Raw genomic sequence first — 22,007 nt, 5'->3', positions numbered from 1 at the left:
ACTTTGATAGCATTGCAGATGCATAGATCTTAACAGTGGGAATCTCTAATAAAGATCCTTCTGTGCAGCAACAAGAGAACGTTTCATTGTTAGAGATATCATCTTTTACATGAGACAAACACCAAGTTCCACTTGCCCCTCTCAGAATGTTGAATGCCTCCACATTGACACTTTTTTTTGTTTGGAGAATGATTTCTGTCATTGGAATGGGGCGATAGGAAGCTAATAAACTTTCAAGATTAAGAAAAGTTTTGAGGAGATAAGATTGTTTTGGCAAATCAGTAACCAGAAGCACAAACTTAGAATTGTCACTGGAGGAATGAAGGAGTCTTTTTTTCCCCAATATAGGCACAACAAAATTCCACATGTATTAGTATTTTTGTTGTGTCAAAGAAATGAATGATACTAATGGTCTAATCACAGGAGCTGCTATTGCTGGTACAATTTGCTGAATAATATGCAGCTTTAAAACACAATTAAGCTGAAGCTATTGATATTGAAGGAGAGCAAGAACTATGCATCTTAAGTTACTTGATTTAAACACCATTCTCAAATTGAGTCGTTAATTAAATTGATTCTGGTTCTCTTTCTGATGTTCATCTTGATCCAAGTGCTGGCAGGTATGCAAGTGTAGGTTATATAATGTAACATCTCACCCCTACTCATTGACTCAGCCCTCCATGTGGCATTGAGGTTAGAAACTGAGGGTCTGCTGTATGGGTAATTGTGAGCAAAAAGATGTGTTTTATAGCTCAGTGGTGCCTAGAGGTGTAAACTTAATTTAAATCGTGCCAAGCAGATATGTTTGATTTGTTGTAGACAACATGGAAATTGGACTTGTCCATAGTTTTATCAGGCAGTGACAAAGGGTTGTTTGCAACACCTAGTCAGCTAGAATAATTCTTCATAAACTAACCATCTCCTTCACTCCTTTGGCACAACTTTGTTCCCAGGAATGCGCCTTGCTCTTGCTGATGCTGGTGACACAGTGGAGGATGCTAACTTTGTAGAAACCATGGCTGATGCAGGTATCCTGAGGCTCTATACGTGGGTGGAATGGGTGAAGGAAATGATTGCAAATCGTGAGAGCCTGCGGAGTGGACCTGCCAACACCTTCAATGATAGAGTCTTTGCCAGGTACTTAATGTATTTGAAGATATCCCTGTTAACTACTTGTAGCATTCATTGAAATATATTGATGATGATTAGTTATTCTGCAATAACATTTGTTAAAACTACCGTTTTTGAATATAGGGTACAATTCTTAAGCCTTGGTGCATTATACTTGATTAGTTAGTCCGTGAAAGAGAATATCCATTATGCAGTGTGATATTTAGTATATAGACATACATGAAAGTAGCTTTTGGAGATCTCTGAACATTGAATATGATCAAGTATTATATTTTTGCTTATAATTTTGCTTACTATTTAGAAACTCAAACGAAATGAAGTTTTAATCAAATTATATAGTAGTTTAATCTGTTCTAGTCTCCAAGGTAAAGGAAACATATTGAAGCACTGTTGACACTGCAGGGAAGAGACACAAAGCTGATTCCTGGTGTTTGAAGTTTGAATTACACAAAAATACGGGAGAAACTTGGGCTGCAGAATTCTGCATAGTAACAGCACTGGTTTCACACTACCCAAGCTGGCAAACAAAGAATAGGGCAAATGTCAACTCCCATCTATTCCTGGCGTAGAATGTCTATCACCATGTGTGAAAGAGGAATAGTGCAGGCATCCCATGAACATGCAGGAAACATGCAAAGTGGGTAGATTATGATATCAATCGGCATTTAATGCTGATTTGGTGCACCTCTTGCTGTTTTGAATCTCATCCTACGAGCACTCTCTCTTAAACATTCACAACTGAACGTTGTAATTGATTGACAATAGAAATGCCATTTTAAATAGATTACCATTCAACTTTCAGGTGAAGTGTTTTTGTTAGTGGAAGTACTGTGGCCTTTGTTATTGGAGGTGTTGAAGAAGTTCTTTCAGATACTGAGTGGTGCCTGATCTTTGGAAGGATTGCTATAGATTTGAAAAACCTCCGAGCTAAAAGATTTCCCCTCAGTCATGGAAGTTATAATTGGAGCTCCCTTTGGGCTGCAGCACGATATAACGATAGAGGAGCGATGCAGCAAGGAGGAGATGCTGTTCCCAAAGGGAGGAGGGCTCTCGGCAGAAGGTCCTAGAGCCTTCAGAGAGCATTGTACCTTGACTCAGCCAGGAGCAGTGTCTGCAATGGCTGCGTTTCACCAAGGAAGAGATGAGTTTACAGGACTCTGTCACCTCCAGAAACTGAACTGGCAGCAGTAGATAGGGTAAGCAATGTTGATGCTGTAGCTGTCTATGAAAGTCATTGTAGCCTTCAGCATCTGTGCCAGGGTCCTTCCTGGCTGGAGCTGGTAACATTGCAGTTTGCTGATCTTCACTGCATCTAGGAGGTAAGGAAAGCCTGGCCTGAAAAGGAAGGGTCTTTGTAATAGTCTTTGTAAGCAGAGGGAGGAGATGTCCTAGACTTTGCCGTGGTAGCCAGCTTCCTAACATCAGTGGAGTCATCAACTGTATGTAGATGGCTCTGAGGACACCACATCTCAGTAGACTGCAACTGTGGAGGGTATCCACTCCCTGAATGTGCAGGTGATATGGAATTATGCACAGACCAGTATGTTGCAAACTCTCACACTCCTGCTATTGGTCATAACACTTCCATCCTGCACCAGTCATCTTTGAGCTACCATTTTGAATCAAAAAGTGATAAGCATATAAAGTACAATGCAAGGCAGCACAGTGAAGGTGAGGACCCTGAAACCATTCAGGAAATAATTGGATTTTGAACTAGGAGGGGTTAAGAGTGGCTGGGTGGATAAAATAAAATAGATCTAATGATTATGGAAGAGGAGAAAAATTGTGTTTTTGATCTTTTTCCACTTTCATACTTCAACCGTAATGGCCTTCCATTACAATTATTGATGACTGTGCACAGTCCGCAATTACTTTTTGGTAATTTGTGGAATCCTGACAATGTCTTGGGTATCTACGCTAAGCTAGTTGGTCAACTTATCATTGCAGTGAGATGAATGCTGGAATTCTGAAGACAGAACAGCACTATGAGAGGATGATGTTCAAGGAAGCTTTGAAGACAGGTTTCTTTGAATTTCAGGTATGTTCCAAATACTGGAAATAAATAATTCATCCTTCCTGGGACTTCTGTTCCATTTTACTTTAAGCTCCAAGAGAGAGAGAGCCAGAGGTTTGAGAGATGATTTTGCAATTTGTATTCCAGGCAGCAAAGGACAAGTACCGCGAAGTTGCTGTGGAAGGAATGCAGCAGGACCTGGTCTTCCAGTTCATCGAAATTCAGACTCTGTTGCTGGCTCCAATATGCCCCCATCTTTGCGAGCACATCTGGACACTGCTAGGAAAGGTGCTGTAACTCAGATAATACTCTTGAATAATTAACATGACGTACTTGAGGAAAGGAACAATTCTTATACAACAAGACATGCTACAGAATGCCTCCAGATAAAGTTAAATACTTTGAAGAAGTTAGTAATGTTTCTTCTGATTGAGTCTAAAATAAATCATGGTCATTTGTTTAAAATGTAAAGCTGTTCTTGCTGTGCCCAACTATTTCTTTTGATATATCCCTCTAATCCACACTCAGTCAGTTTTATTTTAATTCATGTGAAGGTGATGCTTGCTATAGCCTGCTTAGAAGATTGGGATTAATATTGGCAGGCAAGAATCATAGAACCCCTACAGTGCAAAAGGAGGCCATTCAGTCCATCGCATCTGCACAAACAACAGTCCCACCTTGGCCTTACCCCCATAACCCCACATATTAACCCACTAATCCCTCTAACCTAGGCATCCTGGGACACTAGGAGAAATTTAGGATGGCCAATGCACCTAGCCCGCACATGTTTTGGACTGTGGGAGGAAACTAGAGCATTGGGTGCCCCAGCCTTTTTGCAACTACATCAATCAGTAAGGGATTTTTAAAAAAGTAAATGAAATGAAAATTTACGGATGTTTTATTTCGCTGAAATTTCGGCTAGAAAGTCATGTCCTGAATTACATCAGAGGATTAATACATGCCTACCATCTGCTCATATGGCTTGTGTTCAAGATTGAATTTGAATCCCATATTTAACTTTTTTCAGTCAGAGTCACTAATGAAAGCAAGATGGCCAGTAGCTGGACCCGTGGATGAAATCCTCATTCGTTCTTCTCAGTATCTAATGGAAACTGCACATGATGTTCGACTTCGTGGCAAGAACTACATGATAGCTGGAAAAGGAAAGGTAGGAATCATTTAGATCAGCAATTATCATTTATTTTTAAGTAAATCTCTGGCTTCAGTTACAAAACACTTTCCTTGACCAACACAACAATTCTGAAACATACAATGAGTAATTGAACCTGGCTCCCAAATTGCTACAGTGAAATTTAATGGCCTTGTTGTTCATTGAAGAATGGCTTGGGTGATAATTTTTTTCCCTGACATTATTTCCCCCAATTGGTTGAAACACCCCAATTATAAAATGTTATATCCTTCAATTCACCTTGTACAATACCTCAGGAGACCTGTTTCACATAAAGTATATATATTTAAAAACTGCTGACATTTATGCTCACAAACACACCTAACTTTAGTGTGGCTGCTTCCTTTAATTTGAAACTCTTTCCAGCCACAGGATTCACAGACATCTGGATCTTCTCCATCACCCCAATACCAAGCTCTGGACTCAAGGTCACTGTAGTGCCACATCCTGTGGGTGGTCAGCACATTAGCAGCTGCACGGGGACTAATACAATACCATAATGACTGATGAGAAGTCTGATTGTAAAGTCAGCAATACATTGTTTCGATACAGGTCCTGTAGTTGCATAGTGGATCTACTCGAGTGACCAGTGCATTTGTGATTGATCCACCAACACATGCAATGTAGTAGAATTGGTAGGACATGTTACTGTTCCCAATCTTATCTGTGACAGAAGGAATTGCTGAGTGGAGCCTAAGTGCCTCCATGCAAGAAATGAAGGAAACATGGTGAAGCAATTTGCTGTGAGTTCCTGTACTGGTCAGTAAGGTGGTAGGGAAGGCTGATATACTGAAAACTGGCTTCATGTTCTGTTATTTATGAGGAAAGTAATTTTAAGTAGTTAGCCAAACTGCTTTAATAGTGTAACATTTACCATTTTAAATAATATTTCATGCATAGATTTGACTTTGTTTTCATCCTAGCATAATCTGCGGTGAAGGGTTTGCGGAACAGAACTAATAACATGACAAACTTCAGTTCCCGCTGTAATTTAATAGCATTAATACTGTCCAAAACTACACCAACAAAATTTAAGAAAATCATAAATATCTTCACAAAATTATGCGGCAAAGTTGAATTCTACTGATTACTTTATTCTCTTCTCACAAAAGTTGCTGAATTTATGTATTCTACTTTGAGCCGTATTTTACATTTCTAACCATGTGAATTATAGCTTTAAATCCTGATGGTGCTGAAGGGGTATTGGTGATTTCAATCTGCTGATGATTAGAATGTGTTTGGGTGCATGTGCTGTGGGATGCACCTGATTCTGCATGGTTTGTACTTAAGATTTGTGAAATAATCCATTGCAGAAAGGAGATGCAAAACCAACACAGAAGCCTTCTCACTGCAACATCTACGTAGCAAAGAACTACCCACCGTGGCAACACACCACACTTCTGTTGCTTCGTAAGCACTATGAGGCAAGTTTTGATGTTTCTTGATACAAGTTTTAATCACATTTAATGTTGATCTTTTCAGTATTCTCACACAGCACACAAACTGGGCAGCACAGTGGTTAGCACTGTTGCTTCACAGCACCAGGGACCTGGGTTCGATTCCTGGCTTGGTTCACTGTCTGTGTGGAGTTTGCACGTTCTCCCTGTGCCTGTGTGGGTTTCCTCCGGGTATTCCGGTTTTCTCCCACATTCTGAAAGACATGTTAGTTCGGTGCATTGACCCCAATAGATGCCGGAGTGTGCCAACTAGGAATTTCACAGTAACTTCATTGCAGTATTAATATAAGCCTTATTTGTGACTGATAAGTAAATCTTACTTTAACTATTCCTTTAGTTTTGTGTAGTGACATTCATAAGTAATGACAATTAAGTGGTTCCCTCCTATTACTAATGTGTGAAGTATCTAAATGATGTTTTTTAAAAAAAGCTATCAGTAATATTTAAATGTTACATTGTTCCCTCTTTCTTTCCTGAAGTTGTGAAATTTGTGTTTATCCCCTTTTTGCAGAGAGCTGTACAGCTGGTTGGTTGCTAATCAGTACGTATCAGGAGAAATATAAGCCCAGAATTCATGATGAAGTTGACAGCTAGTGTCTAAAGTTAAATGGTTGTGTTCCCTAAACCTCCAGTGGTGAATTTACACCACACTTTTCAGAGAAAACAATTTTAAGTTTCCTGCAGTGAGCATCCTGGACAATCAGGAGCTGCACAATTAATGGATAGTAAAGAATTAATTTTACATGCTGAATGCTGCAAAAAGTTAACCTCTTCTGTTGGTCATATTGCATACAGGCAAAGATTGTTAATATAATCATGTAACTCTCACACTGGCTGGGAGCTGTAGTTATTAGAAGAATGGTCTGAAAAACAGCAGCAAAACATCACCCAAATGTCAATTTCAATGTTGCAAGGTTTTTTAATTACAGTATTCGTCAGTGTGAGAAGCATAAATAATTTTAACAGTCACATTATACTCAACCAAAAGCATGGCTTTATCAAGAAAGTTGAGTTCAAATAACAATTGTGTTATATCACCACAAACCAATGTTGCCTGTTACCTATGCTTCTGAACACTGGGATCTCTGCACCACTGATGCACAGTGGCAGTGATATGGGCCACATACAAGATGCACTGTAGCAACTCATCAAAACTCCTTTGACAGCCAATTTCAAACTCATGACTACTATTACTTCAAAGGACAAGGGCAACAATTGCATAGAAACTGTATCACCACCAAGTGCCCCTCGAGGACACACCCTACCCTGATGGAACTATATTGCTGTTCCTGGGTTAAATGTGGTGTACCTACACCACATGGACTGCAGCAGTTCAAGAAGGTAGCTCACAACCACCTTCTCAAGAGCCAATGTGGATGGGCAGTAAATGCAGGCCTAGCCAGTGATGCTTACATCCCGCAAAGGAATAAAAAAGATCCATACGCCATGGTAATCTCAGTTGCTTTAGTTCAGCAAACTCAATCTTACCATTATTTTTAATGGGGAGGTATCAAGTAGTCAAATTACTTACTCCATTATTTCCTGGAACTTTTGAGTTGTAAACTGGACCCTCTAACATTGATGTGCCATAGTCTGAATCACCAAGAAACTCTGGACCTAGCAACTGAACTGTAAGTATAAATTCAGGAAATTGGATAGGTTCAGCACTGAAGCACACAATTAATTTAGAATTTCAAAGACTCTGCTATGCAGTTTACATTTGCATTCTAAGCCAACAAATGAAAGCAGCATATGGTTTGTTGTAAGTGGATAGTTTTCCAATTGTAGATTATTTTCATTGGAAAATTGCACATCATCCAGAAATGAGGTTAAGCTTAGTGACCAGCCAAGTTAATAAATATCCAGGGGGACATTTCCAAGCCTGTTAAATTTGGATTTAGCAAAAAAACAGTTTTGTTTTGAAAATTAAACCTGCTTTTGCTACATGAGAAGAACAGATAAATGCGCATGTGGGCAATTTCATCCCAGACTCCCTGCTTTGACACTTTAAAACTATACTTACTTTTGTATCCCACCGTATCACATTATAAACGTCTGCAGAGAAATTAATTAGAATTTTTTTTTCCTCTGCCTGTTACACTGACAAATGTGATTGTTATTCTTCACTTATGACTTAACGTAGGAACAGGAGTAGGCCCCATGAGACAGTTGCACCATTCAATAAGCCTGTGACTATTTTGAATCCTTACTCCATTCACCAACAATAACTCCACGTACCTTTGGGTAGCAAAGGTCTAATCAATCTCTGACAGTAAATCATTGAGCTAGCAACTGCTTTTTTTGCTGAGCGTTCTACATTGCTACCATTCTTTGCATAAGTGTTTCCTAACTTCTCTCCTAAATGGCCTGGTTCCTAACTTTAAGGATACGTTCCTCAGGCATAGACATTTGACCCACAGAAAAAGTTTTTTCTCTATACACTGTATCTATTCATTTCAAAATCCTCGCAATCTTAATCAAATACTCCTTTATCCTTCTAGAATACAAACCTTGTTAATGCCATCTATTGTAATAATTTAATCCTTGAACATTCTGACAATTTTGTGCTGTAGTTTTTTTAAGCTCAAAACATCCTTTTAAGGTGTAGTGCCCACAAGTGTACATAGTTTTTCAGCTGTGATCTGAATACTTCCTCCCATTCATATTCCAACTCTTTGAACTTAAAGGGTAATATTCCATCTGCGTCTTTGATTACTTTTTTGAACCAAATCACTAAATTTTAGTGATTTCTGTACATAGACCTCTCAACTTCTTTGGATCTCAATTGTTCCAAACCTTTCACCATGTAAATAATACTGGAGTTTATCTGTTTATTGGTCCAAAGTGGTTCCTCATCCTCCTCCATACCTACTGTGTTTAAATCCATCTGTCTCAGTGAAACGGGTGACCAGTTAATTTGTTCTTTTCAGTAATGCCATTTGAACATTGTGATCATGTGTATATTTTTATATTTCTGACTATATACTGTGTAGGTAAGGGTAAAGGTGTGTGCGTGAGTGTGTGTTCAGTAGTCTGTAGAATCTAAGGAATGAGCCCCTGGCACTTTGTAATGTGGCCTTATTGTGGTTCTTAACTTTCAAGATAACTACAAATGAGTGGATTTGCAATTTGCATTTGGGAATAAGTGTTAACATTGATGTCTAGTTGTTGCATTTCAAGGGCGTAAGAGCAGAGTTGCATTTTACAGGGGATTCGTGAGCAAACAGGGACGGTGTTGTAAAATGTTATTGACCCAAAAGTTGTGTAAAATAGGAACATGAAAGGTTTTAATATTTGCGAACCTGAATTTTCAAAGAGATATTTGACGAGATTGAAGAGCTGAGATGAAAGGGGTGGTAAAGTATTTATGAGAATGGATTTTCAACTGTAGATATTTACTGTGTGGGGGATTGGGGGTGGGGGGTGGTGGGGAGGTCCTGCTGAAGGCTACCTCACGTATGTTTGGAATATGTGTGTAAGTCTTTTAATTGGAAAATGCAATCCAGTTTTAGGCCAGGAGCTGTCCTCTGAAAAAATTTGTTTTGAACCTCCCTTTGGAAAGACCATATTAACCTGGAGCTCTGCTGAGAAGTTGTGGATTGCATTTCTGTTTGAAACTAAAGCAATTTCCCAGTTTGGGTAATAGATCCTGGATTTTTTGTTAAGAATCTGCAAAGGCTGCTTCAGGAGAATATAGCTTTATTGTGTACCCTTTGATGAAGCATTTTGGTGGTTCAGTAAGATTTTTATAATTTTTATCCTGTGTTTTAAGTTTTTTCTTTCAATAAACATTTTAATTCTTCAAATTGTTAAAAGTTATGACAGGAGTTCAATGCTTTTGTGTTCAGTAGCTTCCCCTACTCCTCTGTATTATTTATTTATTAGTGTCAGAAGAAGGCTTATATTAACACTGCAAGGAAGTTACTGTGAAAATGCTCTACAATACAAATAAAGAAACTTACGATCAGACAAGGCTGATTTCAATCTGAGATTTGGCTTGTTCAGCATTAACACTAGCTGTAGCCTCATTGTGAAGCAAGATTAGAAATTCACATCATTTGATGTGGTAGCATTGATACTTCCACAGCAGCTTCGCATTGACTTAAGTAAATGTTTTGTTTGAATTGAATAGATTTTGATACAGAGACTCAACAAATAATGAGCTGTACTTTTGAGTACTTCAGGCATCCTGTGCCAATTAAAGTGTTTGCAAAAGATTTGACTCAACTGTAAATGGTTATATTTTAGAAGAATGGTGGTCAGCTGCCTGACAATAAAATCATCGCCAGTGAACTGAAAGACCTGCCCGAGCTGAAGAAGTATATGAAAAAAGTCATGCCATTTGTTGCTATGATCAAGGTAAATGCTTCAATCATCTCAGATAAATGCACAGTTTAATTTGGTTCTTCTGTCTCTCTAACCTTCCCCTGCCTTGCAAGAAGCTGAAAACTCTTATATTCCTTCAATTCTGGCCTCTTCTCCATCTAGAAGTCCTCATACACCACCACTAACAGCTTTGCATTGCCCATCCAGGCTCAAACCTATGGATTTCCCTCTCCAACTTCTTTACCTTGACATAAGACTGTTATTAAAATTTATTACTTTGATTAAGCTTTTGGTCACCGCTCCGAATTATCTCCTGATTACCTTGGTGTCAGCTTTTTGTCTGATTTATGCTTTGTTGAAGAGCAATGAGCCCTTTTGTAATCAACTATATAAATGCATTGTTACATGCAAGTACTTGATAATTGTCCAGCTTGTTGTTTCTTTATCTACCATCCTTAAATTCTTAGATTTCAATTTTCACTTATGCAATATTGTTTTATTACCTGTGCAACATCTTCATAGAATCAATTAAAGAAGAAAGCACTGAATACTGCTAGTCTGAAAGAAAAGAAAATGTTGGAAATGTATGTTGGGTCAATCAGCATCTAAAAGAGAAAAATATTTCATTTGGGATCCCCAGTGGAAAAGCTAATAATTTGGGTGGCAGTGAAGGGACTTTCACAGAGTAATTTAATGATAGAATTTAATGTTATTTGAACCAGAAGTATAGCACTCAGGTATTTCTTTAATAATGGTACGGGATTGGATTTCCAGTTTTTTTCAACTTAATACTGGCTAGTCATGGAATACAACAGATACTTCAAACCACGTGTGAGTCTCCAGTTCCTCTATCCATCCCAGGTGCAGCAGTTATCTCCTGAATATTGCTACTTGTGGTACTGCAATGTTTGCCCTTTTTTTGTAATAGGAAAACCTGGAGAAGAATGGGCCTCGAGTTCTTGACCTGGAGCTGGAGTTTGATGAACGTAGTGTCTTGATGGAGAACATTGTCTACTTAACAAACTCATTAGAGGCGAGTATCTGAGAAAAGATTAATTTGGGTCACAAAAAGCAATAACAAGTGTCCATGTTCTGTTCCTTTTCTGGAGGAACAAATAAATTATTGCTCTTGTGATGGGTGCCTGAAAGAACTTGCAGTACAAGTCTGGCTGCTACCTGCTATTGGGGTATGCCTGCATGCAGTACAAATACAATGAGCAAAGATAGGTGAGTACTTTGTAAGCTACCTTCTGACAGTTTGGCAAGGTTACATTTGCAAAGAACAAAGGAAATTACGGCACAGAAACAGGTCCTTCGGCCCTCCAAGGCTGCACCGACCATACTGCCCGACTGAACTAAAACCACCTACCTTTCCGGGGACCATATCCCTCTATTCGCATCCTATTCATATATTTGGTATTTGTCCAGGCACCCTTAAAAGTCACTATCTTATCTGCTTCTACTACCTTCCCCAGCAGCGAGTTCTAGGCACCCATAACCTCTGTAACAAAAAAAAACTTGCCTCGTACATCTCCTTTAAACCTTGCCCCTTGCACCTTAAACCTATGCCTCCTTGTAATTGACTCTTCCACCCTAGATAAAAGCTTTTGACCTTCTGCTCTGTCCATGCCCTTCAATCTTGTAGACTTTTATCAGGTCACCTTTCAACCTCCGTCATTCTAGTGGGAACAAGCCAAGTTTCTCAAACCTCTCGTCATAGCTAATGTCCCCCATACTTGACGACATCTTGGTAAATCTCCTCCCTATTATTCGTATTAAAAAACTTACCTCATTTATAATTAACTTAATTTACCAATTATTTGCCCATTCTAATATCCTCCTATAATTTGTTGCAGTCTCAGTTTGGACCATCACCATTCCCCCGCACCCCCCAGATGTCACCTATAAATTTATAAATTGTGTTTTTGATTCCACAGTCAAAATCATGAACATAAATTGTGAATGGCCAGCTACTTTTGTCAAATGGAAATATGTTCGCACATTCCTGATAATGCATTTCCAGTTATACAGAGAAAATACTCAGTTGAAAGTGAATGTTTCTCACTTGATATGAGAGCAGCTATTTACTGCAATTTATGTCATCAGGTGAAATTTATACATGGAAATTATAAGCAGCAAGGCAAAGGCTTTTTTCACTAGGTGGATTCATTTCATGGGCTTTAATTAGTGATTAAATACTAATGGTAATCATTCTACTCTAATTATCATGAGCATACTGAAGTTAAACATTAACAGTAGATGTGTGTGTGTGTATGTGGGCAGCATGGTGGCACAGTTGTTAGCACTGCTGCCTCACAGCGTCAGGGACCTGGGTTCAATTCCTGACTTGGGTCACTGTCTGTGTGGAGTCTGCACATTCTCCCCGTGTCTGCATTGGTTTCCTCCCACAATCCGAAAGATGTACTGGTTAGGTGCATTGGCCACGCTAAATTCTCCCTCAGTGCACCCAAACAGGTGCAGCAGTGTGGTGACTAGGGGATTTTCACAGTAACTCCATTGCAGTGTTAATGTAAGCCTACTTGTGACACTAATAAATAAGCTTTAAGATGGCTGTGTGCTTGGGGGAGGAATTTCTGAGGAAGAGGGATGGTAACTGTTTCCAGTGACAAAAGGATGAATTCCCAGAGGTCACAGACTTAATGTGACTGACAAAAAAGAACCGAAGGTGACATGAGAAATATGTTTTTAACAGGCATGTTGCAACTTGGAATACACTACCTGAAAGTATGGTGGAAGCACTTCAGCAGTCACGTTCAAATAAAAATCAGATGGATGTTTAAAGGGAAATAAATTCAAGGGGTGTGTGTGTGTGTGTGTGTGTGTGTGTGTGGCCGGAGGGAGGGGCGGGGGGATGTGAATTAGTTAGCTAGTTTTACTGGAGAACCAGCACAATGGGTCGATCCAATGAATGGTTTTGTGAAGATATGGAGGGGGCAAGAATTTCCAACTGAATGTTTGGGAAGGAAGAGTTGGGGATCTGGACGTGGGACTAAGATACAAATTAATTTGCTGAAAAGGAAGTGTATCCCTGGCATATGTTGTGATATTATCTTTTAAACTTTGCATATGCACTACTTAATTTAAACAGCTACCCTGAAATTGTGGGTGCCCCTGCAAGGATTGAGTTCTGGATTTTGTGTTCGCTCACAAGAAAGTTGCAAAGAATGTTTGGGTTACGGTAAATAGACTGCAATGACGTAACATATCTCGGAAAGTTTGGATATTGTTTCTGCTGCCCTAGACACATGGTGAGGCTCACTGTACAATGTAATGTTATGAAACTACAAAACCCATAGGTGTATACTCCCTATACACATATGACTGGCCAAATTCCCCCCAGTTCGATTTTCAAATTTGCTGATGACACCACTGTAGTGGGTCGGATCTCAAACAATGACGAGACAGTACAGGAATGAGATAGAGAATCTGGTGAACTGGTGCGGCGACAATCTCTCCCTCAATGTCAACAAAACGAAGGAGATTGTCATTGATTTCGGGAAGCGTAGAGGAGACGATGCCCCTGTCTACATCAACAGGGACGAAGTAGAAAGGGTCGAGAGCTTCAAGTTTTTAAGTGTCCAGATCACCAACAGCCTGTCCTGGTTCCCCCCCCATGCCGACACTATAGTTAAGAAACCCCACCAATGCCTCTACTTCCTTAGATGGCTAAGGAAATTTGGCATGTTAGCTACGACTCTCACCAACTTTTACAGATGCACCATAGAGAGCATTCTTTCTGATTGTATCACAGCTTAGTATGGCTCCTGCTCTGTCCAAGACTGCAAGAAACTACAGAAGGTCATGAATGTTAACCCAATCCATCACGTAAAGCAACTTCCTATCCATTGACTCTGTCTACACTTCCCGCTGCCTCGGCAAAGCAGCCAGCATAATTAAGCACCCCACGCATCCCAGACATTCTCTCTTCTACCTACTTCCGTCAGGGAAAAAATAGAGAAGCCTGAGATCACGTATCAACTGACTCAAGAACAGCTTCGTCCCTGCTGCTGTCAACCCTTTGAATGGACCTAACTTGCATTAAGTTGATTTTTCTTTACACTCTCACAGTGATGGTAAACTACATTCTGCACCCTCTCGTTTCTTTCTCTATGAACAGTATGCTTTATCTGTATAGTGCGCAAGAAAAATACTTTTCACTGTATACTAATACATGTGACAATAAATCAGATCCTTTCTCTTACCACCTAAAATTGATCTGATGAGAAAAAAAGGAAACTGTAGTTTATGAAATCTGTGAAATGAAAATGTGCTCTCTCTCTCTCTTCCTGCCGCAGCTGGACCACATTGATGTATTGTTTGCAACAGAGGCAGATGATAAAATCCGGGAAGAGTGCTGTCCAGGAAAGCCTTTCTGTGCATTTAGGACAGAGGTAAGATGAGGAGTCATGTTTTAAACTAAAATCTTCTGGCTTAGGAGAGGGCTGTCCAGGAATGTTCCCTGCTGAGGACGTGAAATATAGAACAAAAGGATTGTAGTTGATAAACCTCTTCCGCATGGTGAGGGAATCTATGTTTTTAGAATTTTGTCTTCTTTTGGGTGGGATCGAAACTGGGTATTGTACCATTTTAAATATCAAACACACCAAGCTTGGATATATTGGATCCTGCCTTAGGGCAGGAACAAAGCACTGTTGGGACATATCAACAGGAAACAATTAAATTCAAAGGGCAGCAATAAATGTTAGTGCTTGCGCAATGTTTTCCCAGTACAGTTGGAGTGCTGTGTTGGCTTAGGTAAGCTGAAGTGTTTATCTGCTTAGTACAACTAGGTGGCTAGAACATGCAGGTGATTAGGTGCTGGGGTACAGCTTGGCCACCCCGATAGGAGGAGAGGTTGAATAGCTGGGAAGTGAGCAGCCAGAGTCCTGCTGCTTGTAGGCTCAAGATGAGCGCCTTCAATTTCAGTTAGAGTTGCTGTCAAAAAGGAGATCAATGGGCAGGTTTCTGAAGATGACAAGCTGAGACCCCTCCTGAAAAAGGCAGAATTTCAAGGACTTTTGTGACTCACAGTGATCACAGATGTCTGGGTAGTTGTTGAGAAAATTTGTGGGACCTATCTTATTGTGGGTCTGTCATTCAGTGTGTAGTTTGTGGTATGTTTGACCACGGTTTGCCAGCTAATTCATGTTTAACATACAGAATTAACAAGAAGTTGAGTATAGAACAGATAATATTGATTGTTTGCTTTGTTGATTCTTTTATAGTAAAATTGACTCTTGTATAGTAAAAATTCTTCTGTTTTTTCAAAACCATGGAATCTTGTGGCTTGATTCTCTTATCAGGTAATTGGGATTTCAAATTTCATCTACCTTTTAAAACAAAAGTTACAAGGCCCTTGCTGAATTGTAAGGAATGTGGGGATTGTCCGGGCCGTGAACAATACCAAGTGCTGAGGTTAAGGATGAACCTGTGCAACTTATTCTCGTTATCAATATTGTCATCTCTTTTGTGCCCCCTTGAGATTTTTCCAAACTAATTTGATGATAGACTGGTAATTTTGATTCAAGCTTCAAATGACCTCCGCTGATTCTTCATTTCAAAGCAGAAAGCCCATTTTTCCCCCAGTCCCTGGATTGCATTTTTTTTAGTGAAAAGCATAGGGATGTGAGTTGCTGCAACCTTTGAATGAACTCCCCAGATTTCAATTCTACTTTTAAAAGAAATGCCTGTTTTATGCTATGATTTGAGAATGAGACATCCCTGAAAAAAGAAGTGATCCTGTCATCAAACTGTCTTTTGCCATTTGATATAATGGATTGGCAAACCATTGCAATGTGGCATGATCATAGAATGCATAGCATCCCTACAGTGCAGAAGGAGGCTATTCGGCCCATCAAGTTTGCCCTATCCTCATAACCCCATTTATATTAATGGGGTTATTAATCCCACCCAGGCCCTATCCTCATAACCCCATTTACCCTAGCTAGTCCCCCAACACGAGTTAATTTAGCATAGCCAATCCACATAAACTACACATCTATGGGAGGAAACCCACGCCGACATGGGGAGAAACTCCACACAGACAGTGACGTGAGGCCAGAATTGAACACGGGTCCCTGGCACTGTGAGGCAGCAGTGCTAGTCACTGTGCTACCTAATATCTTCAGTCCTATTGCTGTTGCATTTGGGTTTCTGACAATTCTTTTGGAGAGACCATACAAATAGGATTATGAGGTGTGCAGCTTTGTTTTTGGAATCCATTCCTTGAATTGTTCTTGTGCTTGTCCACAGCCAAGTGTGTCCTTGTTCTTGGTGAATCCCCAGCCAGCAAATGGACATTTCTCTACAAGGATCGACATCAGGCAGGGTGATAAAAAGGACACTATAATTCGAAGGCTTATAAAGACTGATAGGAGTATTAAAGGTAAGACTGGGTTTAACCATCTTGTCAATTCTCAAACATACCATTAATGAGACCTTTTGTTTTGATCAATTTTAAACATTTTAATGTCTTTGCTACATCGCGTCCCCTTGCTCATTAGATGGGGGGAGAAGGTGGATTGAACCAGAGACATGAGGAAAACCTGAATCTAGGGATTGTTACTTCTAAATCTATACAAAGTAAGTTTGTTCAACTAACGACACATTTAACTTTGTTTTTAAGATCTCACAAGAGTGAAGCTCATGAGGTACGAAGATCCTGTACTGGGCCCACGACGGGTTCCTGTCCTTGGGAAGGAATCTGTGGGTAAAGTGGCCATTTCTGAGAAGGCATCCTTTCATATAGACCTAACCACAAAAAAGATCCACCTGACTGATAACGGCTTGAAACTTGATGTGGGTGATACATTGATCTACCTGGTACACTGATACACTTTGTCTTCACCTCAGTTGTCGACAGTAATATTTCTTTACTGACGGTGATCTTTTTGCTGTCATCTTTTTTATTTCATTGCAAACGTTATATGTTACAAAGTGTAAATGAATGGAAAGGCTGGAATAAAATGAAATAAAACAACTGGCATCAACGTTTTACTGACTTTTATTCTTCTCTGTGGTTTACCAGCAAAGTGTTCCATCAGGAAACTGATGGTCGCAAGCCTGAGTTGCTAAGCAGGGGAACAAACAGGTTCAGCAAAGAACTGCGGATACTCTCTTTTTAATTTTATTCGTAGGACATGGGCATCACTGGCTGACCAGCATTTATTGCCCATCCCTCATTGCTCGAGCACAGTTGAGAGTCACTCTAGAGCCACAGCAATGTGGTTCACATGTAAGCCAGACCAGGTAAGGACGACAGAATTCCTTTCCTGAAGGACATTAATGAACCCTGATGGGGTTTTTCCGATAATCGGCAATGTTTTATGGTCATCAGTAGATTCTTAATACAAATTTTTTTTTAAGTTGAATTCAAATTTCACCATCTGCTGAGGTGGGCTTCGAACCCGGATCCCCAGAACATTAGCTGAGTTTAATAGTCTAGTGATAATACCACTAAGCCATCATCTCAATAGGAAGCTGTCAATGGTGTAAACAAAATGGCAGCACTAAATAACCTGTTTGCTATCACTTGAGAAACTGCCTTTAACAACAATTTCTAATGATGGGCAGCATGGTGGCACAGTGGTTAGCGCCACTGTCTCTCAGTTACAGGGACCTGCATTCAATTCCAGTCTTGGGTAAATGTGTGGACTTTGCACTTTCTCCCCATACGTATGGGTTTTCTCTAGATGTTCCAATTTCCTCCCACACTCTACAGATAGAACATAGAACATTACAGCGCGGAACAGGCCCTTCGGCCCACAATGTTGCGCCAACCAGTCTTATTTTTAAAAAAAAAACATTGACCCACTAATCTAAACCAATCCCTTTTCGTCCATAAACCTATCCACCAATCTCTTAAACGCCCCCAAACTAGGCGCATTTACAACTGCAGCAGGCAGGGCATTCCAGTCCCTCACCACCCTCTGGGTAAAGAACCTGCCCCTGACATCCGTCCTATAACTACCCCCCCTTAATTTAAAGCCATGCCCCCTCGTGCTAGCTTTCTCCATCCGAGGAAACAGGCTATCACCATCCACCCTATCTAAACCTCTAATCATCTTATATGTTTCTATAAGATCCCCTCTTAGCCGCCTTCTTTCCAGTGAAAACAACCCCAAATCCCTCAGTCTCTCCTCATAGGACCTCCCCTGCATACCAGGCAACATCCTGGTAAACCTCCTCTGCACCCTCTCCAAAGCCTCCACATCCTTCCTGTAATGTGGGGACCAGAACTGCACACAGTACTCCAAGTGCGGCCGCACCAGAGTTGTGTACAGTTGCAACATGACGCTGCGACTCCTAATATACAGGTTAGGTTGATTGGCCTTGCTAAGTTGCCCCTTAGTGGCAGGAAGATTAGCAGGGTAAATATATGTGATTACGGGGATAAGACCTTGGTGGGATTGTTGTTGATGCAAGCTCAATGGGCCGAATGGCCTCCTTCTGCACTGTAGGGATTCTATAATTCTAATTACATAGCACTTTTAACATACTAAAATTATAAACTCTTCACAGGAGCATTATAAAACAAAATATGAAATTTAATGAAATATTAGGTCAGGTATTCAAAAGCTTGGTCAAAGTATAGATTTTAAATAGTGTCTTAAAGGATGAAAGTGAATTGCAGAGATGGAGAGGTGAAGCGAAAATATTCCAGAGTTTTGAGGCCGAGGCAACCATTAAAGATGGAGCATTTAAAATTGGTGATGATGAAGAGGGCAACATTGGAGAAGGACAACTATTTTGGATGGTTTTGGAGATGGGGTGGGGGAGCGGAAGAATCATGGCAGCATTTGAAAATATGGTATGGATTTTATAATTTAAAATGTCACTTGCCTGAGAGCCAATGTCAGTCAGCGAGCACAGGGACCATGGGGTTATGGGACTTGACGTGAGTTCAAACACGGGTAGCAGAATTTTAGATGACTTCAGATCTAAAGAAAAGTTTGAGGTTCAGACGCTATACTTGGAAAGGCACTAAGATCAATTACTGGATGTGGATTAATCATGGCATTGTTAAACCTTCAGATCCTATATATTTTACCCGAATGAATTCTCCATTCTTCTTTGTGTATGATGTTGAAAGTAACATCAAAAATGAAAGTTATCTGATATGTTTGTGGGAGTTTGTGCAAATTTACCTTTGCTTTTTCTGTATTGCAGCAGTGACTTTAACTTCAAGATATATCTCATGCAAACACGATCTACACAATTCAAGCTTAGTTAAAATAGTCATTGCTCCAGCAAAAATATCCCATCTAAGAGTGGAATGTTCCATGCAATCTGCCGCATGTTCTGGGGAGTTGGCCCACTATTGGCCAAAGGCCTGTTTCCCAGTGAATGCACCCCTCACTATCAGAAAGCCTGCTGCAGGGGTGCACCATGGGCAGGACTGGCAGATCCCACTGGCGTGAGTGGCTGGACAGTTCCAGTCAAATAATGTGCTTTTGGAAAGGCAGGGACTATCAAGCTCAAACCTTAAAAAGGTTACTAAAGCACAATGGGTGAGATTCTCTGGCCTCCCAGCCACATGGTTCTCAGCAGTGGGAGTGAGCATGCTGTTCGCTGGTGGCGCAATTTTCTAGTCCTTCCACTGTCAGTGGAATTTCCTGCTGAAGCCACTCCACACCACTGGGAAAACCAATGGGTAGGCACGCGCTGTCGGTGGGACCAGAGAATCCTGTTGATGTGAACAGCCGTCAAATTCTGGCCAATGTTCTAAACTTAATTGCATGATGATGTTTTTGAAGAGAAGTTTCAACCCTTGTTTTAGACATTAGAACTTCTGAAATCTGGTGGCTAGCTTGTGCAAGTAGAGTGAATTTTTTATATAGACAATTCCCATTATAAATGTTGATGTTGGAATACGGAATGAAGAAAAGTTGGAAAGTCAAATACACAGACAGGATGTACAGGTAAAGCTTTTTACCAAGATAAATTTAGATATTCTAACTTACATATTGCAGTGGGGTGAAACCCAGCATGAATGACGGAGATTAAATGCCACGGTTTTGAAAATCTAGAATAATAAGAAGTAATTTGATCAAGATACTGAAGGGGGACATATGAGGTGATAGAAACTATTTCTACTAATCATGGAGTCTAGGATGAGAACATAATCTAAAAATCAGAGCCAGACAGGAGTGAAGTTAAGAAACATCAACATACACAAGAGGTGGTACAAGTTTGGGACTTTCCCACAAATGACAATTGATGCCAAGGTATTAAGTGACATAAGGCAAAGGGTGGATACATGGAGCTGGGTCATAGATCAGCAATAAATTCATTGATGATGGACCAGACGTGAGGGGCAGACTGGGGTGGGTTTATTGTTGGTGCAGACTCGATGGGCTGAATGGCCGTCTTCTGCACTGTTGGGATTCTGTGAACACAGTAAGAAGTTTCACAACACCAGGTTAAAGCCCAACAGGTTTATTTGGTAGCAAACACCACTGGCTTTAGGAGCACTGTTCCTTTGTCAGGTGATTGGGAATTCTGTTCACAAACAGGGCATATAAAGGCACAAACTCAATTTACAGAATACTGATTGGAATGCGAGTTTTTACAGCTAATCAAGCCTTAAAGGTACAGGCAATGTGAGTGGAGGGATCATTAAGCACAGGTTAAAGATTTGTGTATTGTCTCCAGGCAGGACAGTTAGTGAGATTTTGCAAGTCCAGGCAAGTTGTGGGAGGATTACAGATAGTGTGACATGAACTCAAGATCCCAGTTGAGGCTGTCCTCATGTGTGTGGAACTTGGATATCGGTCTCTGCTCAGCAACTCTGCGCTGTCGTGTGTTGTGAAGGCCGCCTTGGAGAACGCTTACCCGAAGATCAGAGGCTGAATGCCCGTGACCGCTGAAGTGCTCCCCAATAGGAAGAGAACAGTCTTGCCTGGTAATTGTCGAGCAGAGTTTACTCCTCCACTGTCATGGTGTCTGCATGGCCTCTCCACTGTACCATGCCGCGGGGCATTCTTTCCTGCAGCATATCAGGTAGACAATGTTGGCCGAGTTGCAACAATATGTACTATGTACCTGGTGGATGGTGTTCTCACATGAAATGATGGCATCCGTGTTGATCCGGCATACCTTGCAGAGGTTTTTTTGTGGCAGGGTTGTGTGGTGTCATGGTCACTGTTGTCTTGAAGGCTGGGTAGTTTGCTACGGACAATGGACTGTTTGAGGTTGCGCGGTTGTTTGAAGGCAAAAATCTCTACTCACATGGTCTGTACCTTTAAGACTTGATTAGCTGTAAAGACTCTTGTTCCAATTAGTATTCTGTAAATTGAGTTTGTGTCTTTATATGCCCTGTTTGTCTCCTGACGAAGGAGCAGCGCTCCTAAAGTTAGTGGCGTTCGCTACCAAATAAGCCTGTTGGACTTTAACCTGGTGTTGTGAGACTTCTTACTGTATTTACCCCAGTCCAACGCTGGCATCTCCACGTCGGGATTCTGTGAGGCAGTTTACTGCTGTTCCTAATCCGCACTCTTAAAAATCCAAGATACATTGATGCAGCTTAGTTTCATTGGAGAACAGCCATTTGTACTTGTAAAAATTCTAACTGAAAGGTGAAACCTAAAAACTGTCAGCAGGGAGAGCTGTTGAGCTATTTGGTATCACGATTCTCCGCAGTGCCATTACTTCAACATCTGGGATCCCTGCACCTTTGAAATGCAAATCAAGCATCATCTTGAATGCACATAATTGTAAAACATTAAAGTCCTTGCTCGCAGATCTCCAGTGAGTTCAGTGCAGTTGCGCTTTTTAAAAAAATTCATCTCTGAGACTGCTCTCACTTTCTCCCCCATCCGCTTTCGTAGTTTCTTGTCACCAAGGCAACCGTCTGTGCTTTAAGCAGTAG

General features: G+C 40.5%; 1 protein-coding gene across 1 annotated transcript in view; it reads left to right on the top strand.

Moving 5' to 3' along the window:
* lars1b (leucyl-tRNA synthetase 1b) overlaps window positions 1-17,123 on the top strand; it is a 50,530-nt gene extending 33,407 nt beyond the window's left edge. The window contains exons 23-32 of the mRNA XM_080201342.1: window positions 954-1,137; window positions 3,079-3,169; window positions 3,293-3,433; window positions 4,173-4,313; window positions 5,648-5,758; window positions 10,040-10,150; window positions 11,046-11,150; window positions 14,434-14,529; window positions 16,391-16,523; window positions 16,764-17,123. Coding sequence (XP_080057468.1) covers window positions 954-1,137; window positions 3,079-3,169; window positions 3,293-3,433; window positions 4,173-4,313; window positions 5,648-5,758; window positions 10,040-10,150; window positions 11,046-11,150; window positions 14,434-14,529; window positions 16,391-16,523; window positions 16,764-16,969 — 1,319 coding nt within the window. The 3' untranslated portion in view covers window positions 16,970-17,123. The remainder of the gene's footprint in view (window positions 1-953; window positions 1,138-3,078; window positions 3,170-3,292; window positions 3,434-4,172; window positions 4,314-5,647; window positions 5,759-10,039; window positions 10,151-11,045; window positions 11,151-14,433; window positions 14,530-16,390; window positions 16,524-16,763) is intronic.
* Window positions 17,124-22,007: the final 4,884 nt, after the last annotated feature.

Source organism: Carcharhinus amblyrhynchos, chromosome 13 (assembly GCF_965287045.1).
Source record: "Carcharhinus amblyrhynchos chromosome 13, sCarAmb.v2.hapA, whole genome shotgun sequence".
NCBI lineage: Eukaryota > Metazoa > Chordata > Chondrichthyes > Carcharhiniformes > Carcharhinidae > Carcharhinus > Carcharhinus amblyrhynchos.
This window is presented reverse-complemented; position numbering and strand designations above follow the sequence as displayed.